At 44.4% G+C, this 13,356-nt stretch overlaps 1 protein-coding gene across 3 annotated transcripts in view; it reads left to right on the top strand.

Moving 5' to 3' along the window:
- LOC142382482 (uncharacterized protein F13E9.13, mitochondrial) overlaps nucleotides 1-11,930 on the top strand; it is a 33,351-nt gene extending 21,421 nt beyond the window's left edge. For 2 of the 3 annotated variants that reach the window (XM_075468611.1, XM_075468441.1), the window contains exons 5-6: nucleotides 683-810; nucleotides 2,077-2,320. In XM_075468611.1, coding sequence (XP_075324726.1) covers nucleotides 683-810; nucleotides 2,077-2,267 — 319 coding nt within the window. In that variant the 3' untranslated portion in view covers nucleotides 2,268-2,320. Of the gene's footprint in view, nucleotides 1-682; nucleotides 811-2,076; nucleotides 2,321-11,653 lie in introns of those variants that run through there. The other variant, XM_075468535.1, reaches the window with a different exon arrangement.
- Nucleotides 11,931-13,356: the final 1,426 nt, after the last annotated feature.

The following is a 13,356-nucleotide window of genomic DNA, read 5'->3' as shown; positions in this document are numbered from 1 at the left end:
TAATGCCTATTTCTAACCTCTGCCAACCTGTTGTGAAACCTGCTGTACTTAGGCAGGTCTAATATCCTGAAAATATGCTCTTACTAAGTTAACAACTATTATGGGCACTCTAAAATACTCAAACGCTTTCCAAATAAGGCTATGTGGCACTGAACCAAATGCATTTGCTAGATCCAGAAATTAAGGAGGAACTGTAATCTGGATCTATCTGTGATCTATGTGTTTTCTTTAATAAAAAGAAGAAGTAACTAAGTAACTTTTACTCTGAGTACATTTTAAATGAGCTACTTTTTACTTTTACTTGAGTAGATTTTTACACTAGTAAAAAATATATGCAAATTGGCTAGGGGGTTCAGTGACACATGTGACTGTAATGACCCTCTCTGCTTATAAGCTGATACTCCCCACCATCTAGTTTAGAACTCAAGAAGCCTGGACTGAGAATCTTCATCAACATAATCTTCAGCAAATATTAAAAAAAACTCTTGCTTGAATTCTAAAAAAGAAAAAAATAATCCATGGAATACCAGTGTAAGGGAAATTGTTCCATGTCTTTTTCTCTTTTAATATCATATGATTTACCAAAAAAGAATTACCAACAGTTGTATTTACATCTTGTTTAATTCAGTCTGCACATACCAGTGAATGCATAGTATAATGTATGGTATATTTGTGTTTTCAGCTCCCATGCCATGACTTCAGACATGACTATTGAGGAGACTGCTCGCGCTGCTGAGTTCTTCCTCTCAGATGGACTCATCATCACAGGAACGGCCACTGGAGTGCAGGCTGATCCACGCGAGCTTAGAGGTACTGCCACAAAACTTGACTCCTAATTCAGCCAAGAGCCATACTATATGGTGTAGAAGTGAGATATCTGTGACATGCACTGCCCTACATATTGTTTTGGATGGTAGATTAGAGCTGCAGAATTCAGCACTTTTCAGCATTGATTTGATTGATACAACATTTTTCCAACATTTATATTATGGAATTTAAAAAGAAAACAGGGAAAAGCATGTTTGCTTAAAATATATAATTATTTGAGAATTAATTAATTCTCAGATGGCACTACCCTGTTTGTCAAGCAGAGAGCACCCTTATGAATCAATCTTCTTTTCTCTCACATCTTCTAAAAGTACATCAAAATGGCAAACCAGTTATTGTCATCAGCTTGTAATGGTATAAATACCTTGTGAATGAGCTAATCCTGCTTATTTTTTTACTTGGAATTAGAATCAGGTCAACTGAGATGTGTCATCATCCCCAGTTCTAAATGCTTTACTTCTGAGGCAAATGGATATCCCAATAATATGGTATCACAGTAATCTGGCTCACATGCATTGACTAGCTTTTCAACACTCTGAGACAGGATGTGTCTAATTTAACATTACACAATTAAAGAAAGTGGTTCTGGAGATCTGTTTAATTTAGAAGCTTAAGGACATATCACAATTAACGCCTTTAGGCTGATATATTCTGCAGGTTGCATTCTGGTTTCTGCAGACCATGTAGATAATTTGGATAATCAATAATTAACCATTTACTTCCAGGGATGCCAATATGGGAAATCTAATATTCTAATATTAATCTAATATATAATAATAATTATATAATATATAGTAATCCTTGTTTTCAATATCTATACTGCCAAAACCTATTAACACTGAAAGATGTGATGTTAATACTTAATGTAAAATATGCACACATATTTGCTCATAATAAGGACCAATTATTGGGCCTACTCTGTTTTCTGTAAAATAAATGCTTTGCTTAAATTCTTGAACACTCCCTACCCACTAAACAGTAGACAAACAGCTGTGAGTAGCTGTGAGTAGTGGTTTTGGTATACAGGCCAGATTTAAACGAGTACAAGGAGAGCACAATGAAAACTTAATCTATTTAGCTATAATCTGAGATGTAAGTCAAATTTGTTGCATTTAAAAAAAAAAGAAGAAAAGATTATGTTGGTGAGAGTTGGGAAGAAAATCTTAATTTCCCTTCAAGTGTCCCATAAATGTACCTAACCAGAAGCTATGGATTTGTGTTGGCACTGCTGTTTCCTTGTTTTTGCAGAGGTCTCCCAGTCTGTGAGAATCCCAGTGCTGATAGGTTCTGGAGTGACATATGACAACATCGAATGCTACCTCAATGCAAATGGAATGATCATTGGCTCTTATTTTAAATATGGTGGACACTGGGCCAATGCAGTTGACCAACATAGAGTAAAGATGTTCATGGAAAAGATACAAAACCTTCGAAAATGAAAGGGGGGTTTTCTGTAATCATCCCAATGTCTTAAATATGTTTGTACAACTGTTTGTACAGCAATATTAAACAAACATGTTACTGTTGTATGGTATATATCTTGTATACATGTTTTTTTGCATTTTATAAATACACAGAAACATAAAAATCATTGTACTACAACAATTGGGACAGAGATGTGCACACGTTAGGGCATGCGCTGGACGTCGTAGTCGCGCAGCTCTGCCCACACGCACGATACCCTCTGCGTACGTACGAGCACATAATAACCCCAATGCGGAGAGGTTTTTGAACATTTCTAGGGGGCGCCACTGAGCCATTTTGCTCCGCCCACACACGATATCCTTTACATACGTACGAGGTCGACAGGGTGAACGTGTGTGCCAAGTTTCATGACTTTACGATGATGATAAGGCTTTCAAATCACAAACGCCATCACACGATTTTCACCGCCTGGCCACCTGGCCACATTTGGAGCTGTTACCTTTAAATCTGTAGGAGAAGTTTAATTAAATGCGAGATGTGAAAAAAAAAAGACGTTTCCAACCACCAGCAGGTGGCGCTAAAGGTGGATGTCACATGTTATATGTGCGCGTTCAGGCTTGGTCCAGCATTCACCGTATGAAGTTTGGGACAGATTTGATAATGTATGTGGAAGTTATAAGCGACTTAATTTTTTGTGGCGAGTTATGGCGAGTCATCGAACTTTGAGGCACCGCCACGCCCACGCCCTTTAAGTTTTGAAAAAGTTGCCCAATGATTTCTACCCCCCATGTCTTAAGAGTAAACTGGCCAAGTTTGAAGTCTGTAGCATTAAATCTGTAGGACAAGTTCGATCATATGCAAGGCGTGGAATTGGTCAAAAATGGCCCGAAAATGCACTTTCCATCCAAAATGGCCGCCTTCCTGTGGACGTGGGACCATGGCGGCATGAGACTTTTTTGTGCGTCTGGGCATGTTGAATGAGTGTACCAAATTTTGTCATCCCACGCGAAACTAACCCCATTGCGGGGACCATTTTTAAGTATCGTAGTGGGAGCTACAGAGTCAATGACTCCCAAAAATATAAAGTGTATATTCATTCATGTCGTCGACTGGCAGGTGGTGCTTGCAAAATTTCAAGCGTTTTCGAGTACCTTTTGCAAAGAATCGGACGGAATAATAAGAATCCTTACAGATACAATAGGGTCCTTGCAGTTTCACTGCTCAGTCCCTAAAAAAAAAAACTCTTACAGATACAATAGGGTCTTTGCAGTTTCACTGCTCGGTCCCTAACTAAGTATTCTGCAGGTTTTAACTTTTCCTTTTTTAGAACATTGTAATTTACTGTGTCAGTCAAAGTGGTTTTTATACACCTCCAACTTCAACCTCAAAAGTCTCGAAGCTATGCACAAAATGCTATTCTACTCCCATCCATCCATTCATCCATTTTGTATACCCGCTTAATTCGTTGGTCAAGTCGCAGGGGGGCCCACCCCAGCAATCATCGGGCGAGAGGCGGGGTACACTCTGGACAGGTCCTATTCTACTCCCATTTTATCAAATTACATGGGCAAAACAACTAATCTGTTCTCATTTTATTGTTTACATTAACATTATTTTTTTTTTTTTTTACTGTTCCCTACAAATGTTTTCTAACCTTGATGGTTGATTGTCACTGGTAGCCATTTATGTACACATAAATGAAAATGTAAATGTCTTGGCTTCTCTATCTTTACTATTGTGTTACTGTATAATCGGAATTTAAAATTTGGAAAAAAATTTAAATGAAAAAGAAGGAGCACAGCAACAAAATGTGGCTTTTCCTAAGGCTTAGAGTGGGTAACAAAATTACTTAATTGGAAAATATAAAAACATTAATATTATATTAGGTGGAGATTTCAATGACACCATTGACGGATTTCCTCCTAAGACACAAACAACCTCTGACGCAGTTCTCAACAATTTCATGTGCATGTTGGGTATATATATGTATGGAGGAAAAAAATATGGAAAAGATTTATTTTACATGGTAAAATAAAACTGACTCCTCCAAGTCAAGAATTGATTTTTGGTTCACATCTAACCCTGAAACATCCATCTTCTCTACTAAAGCTGCTGCCCCCGCGACCCGACCCCCGGAGAAGCAGAAGATAATGGATGGATGGATAGATGGATCTGACCCTGAAACAGATTAAATTAAATCTGATATTTTACCTGCCCCCCTATCAGACCATAAAGTAATTGTTCTTGAAATTAATTAATTAAACCTATTTTGAAAAAAAAAGCGTGGTATATACAAAACTTAACAACTGACTTCTAGGCAATGAAGTATTGGAAAAAACTATGAGGACAGCAATAGAAAAATACTGAATTATGGTATCCTCTCAAAAATAATTTTGAAAAAAATCTACAGAAATCAGGCCATTTTAAGGCAGAAATTCAGTGACAAGAGGTCTAATCACTTTTTGGCAAGTAAAAACTTCTCAATTTGTTTGTGATCGCCTTCAAGATTATTGTTGTGGGTGAAAATAACTTGTTGGGCTATAATCTGCTCAAAATAACTCTTGGATATATTCAATTAAGTTTAAGGTTGAGGCGGCCGACCAGAGCTGTGGCCGTAAGGTGCCTGTCGTGGCGGCAATCCCCGAACCCGCTGGTGGACACCAGTGGTGAGGGAAGCCGTCAAGCTGAAGAAGGAGTCCTATCGGACCTTTTTGGCCAGTGGGACTCTGGAACAGCTGATGGGTACCGACAGGCCAAGCGGAACGCAGCCTCGGCGGTTACTGAGGCAAAAACTCAGGCTTGGGAGGAGTTCGGGGAGGCCATGGAGAACGATTTCCGGACGGCCTTGAAGAGTTTCTGGTCCACCATCCGGCGGCTCAGGGGGGGGAAAGCGTTGCACCGTCAACACCGTGTATGGTGACCTCGACTAGGGACGTCGTGAGTCGGAGAGGGGAATACTTCGAGGGCCTCCTCAATCCTACCAAAACGCCTTCTGATGAGGAAGCAGGGTTGGGGAGCTCGGACGTGGGGCCTCCCATTTCTGGGGCCGAGGTTGCCGAGGTGGTCAAAAAGCTCCTCGGTGGCAAGGCCCCGGGGGTGGATGAAGTCCGTCCTGAGTTCCTCAAGGCTCTGGATGTTGTAGGGCTGTCTTGGTTGACACGCCTCTGCAGCATCGCGTGGACATCGGGGGCAGTGCCTCTGGACTGGCAGATCGGGGTGGTGGTCCCCCTCTTTAAAAAGGGGGACCGGAGGGTGTGTTCCAACTATAGGGGGATCACACTCCTCAGCCTCCCTGGTAAGGTCTATTCGGGGGTACTGGAGAGGAGGATCCGCCGGATAATCGAATCTCGGATTCAGGAGGTGCAGTGTGGTTTTCGTCCTGGCCGTGGAACAGTGGACCAGCTCTATACCCTCCGCAGGATCCTGGAGGGTGCATGGGAGTTCGCCCAACCGGTCTACATGTGTTTTGTGGACTTGGAGAAGGCGTTCGACCGTGTCCCTCGGGGACTCTTGTGGGGGGTGCTCAGGGAGTATGGAGTGCTTGATATGGGCTGTTCGGTCTCTGTATGACCAGTGTCAGAGTTTGGTCCGCATTGCCGGCAGTAAGTCGGACATGTTTCCTGTGGGGGTTGGACTCCGTCAGGACTGCCCTTTGTCACCGATTCTGTTCATAATTTTTATGGACAGAATTTCTAGGCGCAGCTAGGGCATTGAGGGGGTCCGTTTTGGCGACCTCAGAATCGGGTCTCTGCTTTTTGCGGACGATGTGGTTCTGTTGGCGTCGTCGGGCCGTGACCTCCAGCTCTCACTGGAGCGGTTCGCAGCCGAGTGTGAAGCGGCTGGGATGAGAATCAGCCCCTCCAAATCTGAGACCATGGTCCTCGGCCGGAAAAGGGTGGAATGCCCTCTCCGGGTTGGGAATGAGATCCTTCCCCAAGTGGAGGAGTTCAAGTATCTCGGGGTCTTGTTTTTAGGAGTGAGGGACGAATGGAGCAGGAGATTGACAGGCGGATCGGTGCGGCGTCCGCAGTGATGCGGGCTCTGCACCGGCCCGTCGTGGTGAAGAAGGAGCTGAGCCAGAAGGCAAAGCTCTCGATTTACCGGTCAATCTATGTTCCTACCCTCACCTATGGTCACGAGCTGTGGGTAGTGACCGAAAGAACGAGATCGCGAATACAAGCGGCCGAAATGAGTTTCCTCCGCAGGGTGTCTGGGCTCTCCCTTAGAGATAGGGTGAGAAGTAGGGTGAGGAGTAGAACCGCTGCTCCTCCACATCGAGAGGAGTCAGATGAGGTGGCTCGGGCATCTGGTTAGGATGCCTCCTGGACGCTCGGCTTTCTCGTTTCTCGGCTGGCCTGGGAACGCCTCGGGGTCCCCCCAGAAGAGCTGGAGGAAGTGGCCGGGGACAGGGACGTCTGGGTTTCTCTGCTCAGGCTACTGCCCCCGCGACCTGACCCCCGGACAAGCGGAAGATAATGGATGGATGGATGGAAGTTTAAGGCATAATTCAAAATTATCTATGACACAGAAATTAAATAATGCATAGTCATAAATATAAATTTAAATGAGACGTATATATAATAAATCATCAACCCATCAGTCATGTTATGCTTTAATATGCTGTAATTTTGAAAAACAAACAAGCATAAGGCATATGAGACACGCAGCAAAAACTGTAAAGCAGCAACATGCCTAAACATAATGTCTGATATCCACAACTGTGTTTAATGTTTCACCGTGAACATGTGTATTTGTTTGTTAAGTTGGTTTGACACTGAGAGGAGAAGCAGTAAACTACTATGAGAGGCCGTTTAGGAAATAATTCATATCTGCTCTCACAGGGTACATCATACTCTCTCACAAACACTACTATAGTCATGCACACTTACTACACACATGCAAACTTACTATCATACTCTCTCACAAACACTACTATAGTCAAACACACATACTATCATACTTTGTCACAAGCATTACTATAGTCACAATTACTAAAACTTTAAACAGGAAATAGTATAAAGCCTCTTTCCTTGATTGGTGCACAGTTCTAGGAGCTTACTGCTAGCTAAATGGAAGCTGTGTGGGAGAACTGAAATCAAGAAGGCAACTTTATGAGTACAACTTTAGAATTTTGTAAGTAGCTGCAGTTGCAAATATGATTTTTTTCCACTAATTTACCTTCTTTTTCAAAGCAACTTTTTGTGCGCAGTAAATGGAAATGAGGAGAATATTAGGATTTTTTTCACTAATGCAATGAGGTGCCTTCAGCACATTGCAAGGGAAACTGACAAAGGTGGATATGACAGCATGATTTTGGATCGGTTATTCTTTGAGCCTTATGGATATGCACGGACAATTTTGTTCTTCAACCAGCAGTTTGAAGGAGATTTCGACCAAGAGAGCTTTGTAACACTGGAGGCCCTACATTTATATGTTCGTTCCATCATAAATTCATTTTAAAACTCAAGATCACTGCAAATGAGCCAATGGGAAATGTTGACTTCAAGAGGCCCACCAACAATAATAACTGGCCGTCCTGGTAGCCCACAATACAATATTCTACCTAAACAAATGACCTACCTGGGAATGAGCTGGCAAAGAATAGCTTTATGCTTTGGTATCAGTAGGAGGACATTGTACAGCCACAGACAAAATCTTCAAATTGGATCACTGGCCTACACAACAATGTCTGCCGACGTCTTGGGTGATATAGTCATGACATTCTTCAAACAACCCCAAATACTGGAGAAAGATATATACATGGAAGCCTTTGATCACGGAACATCCGTATACAGCGGTGGCGTTTAAGAAATTGCCTGCAAGAACTTGATCCAATAGGACGGGACCTTTGTCGTTGCCGTACAATTCGGGGAAGAATATATGTTCAAACTCCCAATCGATTGTGGTGAGTATTTTGTGTTGTTACTCAAAACATTTTATTTATTACTCAGTATTTGTAATTTTTCAATTTGATGCTTTGTTTCTTAGCCTACAGTGCGTTGTCTAAGTGGCTTATTATACATGACCAGTCTCAACCTCAGGAGTGCCTTTCCAGGGTGCTTGATGCCCTCAGCAGCCACAACCTCACGTTGAACGGGTAGAAGTGCATCTTTGCAGCGTCTGCCATGGAATTTGTGGGGTTTCGCCTGACGAGTGACGGCTTGAGCCCGCTCCACTCAAATGTCGATGCTGTCCTGCGCCTGCCTGAGCCCTACTGCCCCGCACAGCTATCCTCATTCCTGGTATGACAGCCTGTTACCTGCGTACCCTTCTCAAGCAGGACGCGCCTTGGGCTTGGACCCCTGCATGCCGTGCCGCTTTCCGCCGCCTCAAGTCCCAGCTCATCTGTCCGCCGGTGCTTGCCCACTTTGACCTACGTTTGTGACCTGTGATGCATCCAACACAGCAGTCGGCGCCGTCCTGTCCCAACTCCAGTAAGGGACAGAGTGGCGTTTGCTTCCAGATCTCTCACTCCGGCAGAGCGCAAGTACTCGGTGGGGGAAAGGGCTGGCCTGGGTCTGGGCCTGTGAACTTTGGCACATATACCTGTACGGGCAGCACTTCACCCTGTGGACGGACCACCAGGCCCTCACTGCCCTGCTGGCCACAACTGGATCCGGCCACAAGCCACTGTGTCTTTATCGGTGCTCTTAGAGGCTGCAGGCGTACGACTTTACCATACAGTTTACGCCTGGCAGAGAGAATGTTGTGGCAGATCTGCTCTCCAGAGCCACGCCCAGTTCTGTGCCTGACACCGTCCAGGACTCCTCAGAGCCAGAACTGATTCTCATGCTGCACACGCCCCTTCAGGCAGCTGTTTCTCTGGAGGAGCTCCAGGCTGCTTCCGAAATGGATCCTGTGTTCGCTAGCTCCGCACGTTTATCCAAGAGGGCTGGCCCGCCAGAGTCTTGGATGAACTGGCGCCCTTCCACCGCGTCAAGGGTGAGCTCTCTTGCTGGAATGATGTCTGCGTTGCACGGGGATTGTGCACGGTGGTTCCAGGCGCCTTATGTGCACGTGTCCTAACCATGATGCATGAAGGTCACCTGGGCAATGTGAAAGTTAAGCAGCGCTGCAGGGGCTCCGTCTGGGGGCTGGGCATCAACAGATCCGTTTAGGTGATGGTGAAAGACTGTACAGCCTGCCTCACCAGCGGTAGGACTGGTCTGCCCCCACCTCCGCCTTTACAGCCCCTGCCGTGGCCACAAACACCGTGGACCCACATTCAGCTGGATATCTGTGGCGAGCTCCACGGCGTCCCCGAGCACCAACGCTTTCTGCTGGTCGCCTACGATCTCCACTCCAAATGGCCTAAGGTCCTTCCCGCCGGTTCCGTCACCACCAAGGTGGTCACTGATTTCCTCTCTTCCCTGTTTGCACACTGGGGAGTTCCAGATACCATCACCACCGATAACGGGCCCCAGTTCATCTCGGCCGACTTTGCTTCCTTCATGGACGGGAGAGGAATCAAGCCTTTGGAACGGCCTTCTACCACCCGCAGGCTAACAGCGACGTGGAAAGGTTCAACAAGACACTAAAGAACGGGCTCAGAGCACATCTGGCAGACAGCCTCCCGTTTCCATCGGCACAGAGTACTCTGCTCCAATACAGAGCAACACCACACACAACAACGGGCAGTTCCCAAGCCCTCTTGATGTTGTGAACGTGAACTGCAGCTTCCCCTGGATCGTCTGCGCCCTACAACAGGGGACCCTTCAGCAGCGGTTTGACAGAGGACATCGAGCAAGATTCCCTGCACTCACAGTGGGTTTGGATTCGTCGTCCCGGTCCGTCCCATAAACTGCTCTCATTCTCGTCTGCACCACAGCAGATCACAGTCAGATGAGATATGCCGGAGGAGATGGAAGGGGCTCAGGGATACGTACATGAAAGAGAGAAAGGAGGCAGGAAGGAAGAGTGGGTCGGCAGCAGGGACAGGGAAAAGGTGGAGGTACTCTGCGGTCCTCTCTTTTCTCGACCCCTTCATCACCAACAGGGAAACAAGTGGCAACATGGGGCGGGGGGTCGAGGAAGAGAGGACCGCAGAGTACACGCAGGATGAGGATGAGGGAGCAGCAGGTGAGGACCAGGCATCAAGAGCAGCAGAGAGTGACGTGAGAGGTTGGTTTTCAATGAAGACATACACAGCAAGGGAAACATATGAGAAATAGTGTCACATAGATGAATAACCCTTTTTTTTCTTTTTAAATGTCACTAGGTTGTGGTTAGGGGAAAATCAAAGTCTAGATACTATAATGGCTAACTGTATTAATATGGATGCATTTATAAAATGGTTGGTGAGTTCAAATCTATCAAAAATATATTTGTTTTATTGTTACTAACAGACATCCCTGATCAGTCCTCCGATGCCAGTGACACCGAGGCATCTGCTGCTGCTCCATCGACGTCAAGAGCAGTCACAGTTAACACATTGAATACCGGCGGTGTTTACGGAATTATGTCGTAGAATCCCAGCGTTCTAAACCATTTTTTGGCGTTTTTTGTACAGTCACAGCATATTATGTGATAGGGCCACTGAAACATGTTATGGCTCGTTTGAAAGCTGAGACTTTAAACTCTTTGTGGGTCAAAACTGCATGTCTCTAGGTGCCGCCATTAGCGAGCTATCCTTAGCTAAACCAAGGCGGGTATCCACCAAAATCAACAACAAACTGAGATATCGGGGCTTTTGTGAAACGTGCGCTCTTTCAGCCTGTTGCACTTTAGATACTTACATATCCGGGTCAGAGGATTTGCGTCGTGTCGCATGTTGCAAAGCTAACCTGTTCATAAGACCGCCTCCTTAGACTTGTCGCGTGTCTTCTTCTCCTTCTTGTTGTTTGTTTATGTTACTTTACCGCCACCGACACGTGCGATTGGACAAAATGCGGAAATGCACAACAATCAATGCAGCGTTATCAAAATTGTTCTTGAGTTGACGCAAAGCCATTGGCGTAATGATCAAAATGTACAGATGATGACACCAGTTTTTGACTGCCATCTATGTCAGTTCTGTTCATCACATAATTACAAAAATCACACAGAATGTGAATTAGAATGTATAGATTCAGAATCCATAAAAAAACGTAAAAACGTATTTTTACCATTTGGGAGCCAACGCATGGGCAGTAAAAACGTAGTTTTACGTGACTTGGGAGTCAATGTGTTAAGCACATGACAAATTAGATTAAATTTTTAAAATGGTAAGAGTATGAGTTATGCAGTTATGTTTTCACTACAACAACTACTTTATTTGTTGCCTTTTCATGTTTGATCCATAACTTTGTGTCTTTGCCTGATTTCATAATTTTCAGTCAGAAATAATGTCATGTCAAACTGTCATTATTAAAAAAAAAAATCTGATCTAATTGAATCACCCTATATTTCAATTTTCATACAGCACCAAAGAGGGCCAGGAGGAGGATAAATGACAGGCAGGGTGAAATTGAGGCGCTTCTGCTGGAGGCCCTCAGAAGACCAGCATTACCACCCACACCACCCCCATCGGAGGATGAACTATTCCTCAAGAGCCTCAAGAGGCTGCTGGGGCGATAATCTCTGCAGTGAAGGAACCAGGCTCTCTTTCTCTCTCTCTCTCTCTCTCTCTCTCATATACACACACTGATACACACACACGCAGACACACACACACACACACACACACACACACACACACACACACACACACACACACATATTTTGTTAATAAAAAATGATGATTGAATTTAAAAGGACTGTTGGTCTTTTTCCATTTAGTAGTTATTTGTTATTATGTTTGTATGTTAGCAGTGGTTTTATGTTATTATGTAATATTATTGTGTTGTAATGCAATGTAGACATGCCAATTAAAGATGTTACAACACAATAATACTGTAAAATAAAATCAGACACAAATGTTCTCTGTGGTATAAATATGGATTAAAGGTAGGGTAGGAGATCCTGGATTTTGAGTCCAGCGAAGCTGCATTTTGAAAATACACAGGTAAAAAGTCCCAACCCTTTTCTTCACTTTTCCCCCGAAGGCACGCCTCTAGAGTACATGAACGCGCACGAGCACGAAGGTGCACGAGCGCTGTTCTGACAGCAAGCATCGATCATGCCGTATTTAGTATTTAGTATTTAGTTTATGCTAACTATACGTTTAATAATGCTAGGTGCTAGCCAAGCTGGCTCTAGTTTAGCTTCCTGCCAAGCTTCTGGACGTTCACAGAGCAGGGTACGCACACAGGGAGAAGGAGGGGGAGGGGGAGGGGGAGGGGGAGGGAGGAGCAGATTGCAGTTTGATAGACGGCATCAGTATCCAATCATTGTGATTGGATACTGTTTTTCCTAGATTGTACGTTCTAGAGGCCACTAAAACTTTTCATATTTGTGTCAAAACTTTTAATTAATTGGTTGCAATGGGGGTGTGAAGAGTATTTCAAGCAATATGTAAAAAAATGTTCCAGAAAAAGATCCCCTACCCCGCCTTTAATGACACAGACACAGGTATATATTTATTTTGGTGCTCATATTAAAGAATATTTGCCCTGCAGTAATGTGTGGGTGGCTCTGCTCGTGCACTACACGGTGTCTTGCCATGGGGACAGCTCCCTCTGCAGAGAAGAAGGATGTGAAGGTCTCCCTCACCCTGATGGCCTCTCTTCCCGAGTTGTTGGCAGCAAGTCTTCCCAGACCTGGCAGTGGCTCCACTTCACCAGCTGGGGTGCTCCTCACTGCAGCTGTCTGGGTTGTACTCCTCAGGAAGTTGTGGAGAACAACTTCACGTCGCCTTCACGCACTTCTCTGCAACATCAGGTTGGACCTCGATGGCACGCCTGTACATCCTCCACTGTGAGGAAAGGATGCCAAAGGCACACTCCACAACCAGCCGAGCTCTGGACAGATGGTAAATTATTTATTTATTTTCTGTATCTTAGTTAATGAGTAAAATATAATTTAAGAAATAGTTGTATTTAAGTAAAAGTAAAAAGCCACTGAAGTAAACTAGGTAGGCTACATTAATTCAGGCGACATGAGTACTAGATAGTGATGTTTTAAATAGATCTTTTTAATTGATTTATCTGCCACTCACCGGAGACAGATGGACAGGCGCTCCGCAGC

This window comes from Odontesthes bonariensis, chromosome 1 (genome assembly GCF_027942865.1).
Source record: "Odontesthes bonariensis isolate fOdoBon6 chromosome 1, fOdoBon6.hap1, whole genome shotgun sequence".
Taxonomy (NCBI): domain Eukaryota; kingdom Metazoa; phylum Chordata; class Actinopteri; order Atheriniformes; family Atherinopsidae; genus Odontesthes; species Odontesthes bonariensis.
This window is presented reverse-complemented; position numbering and strand designations above follow the sequence as displayed.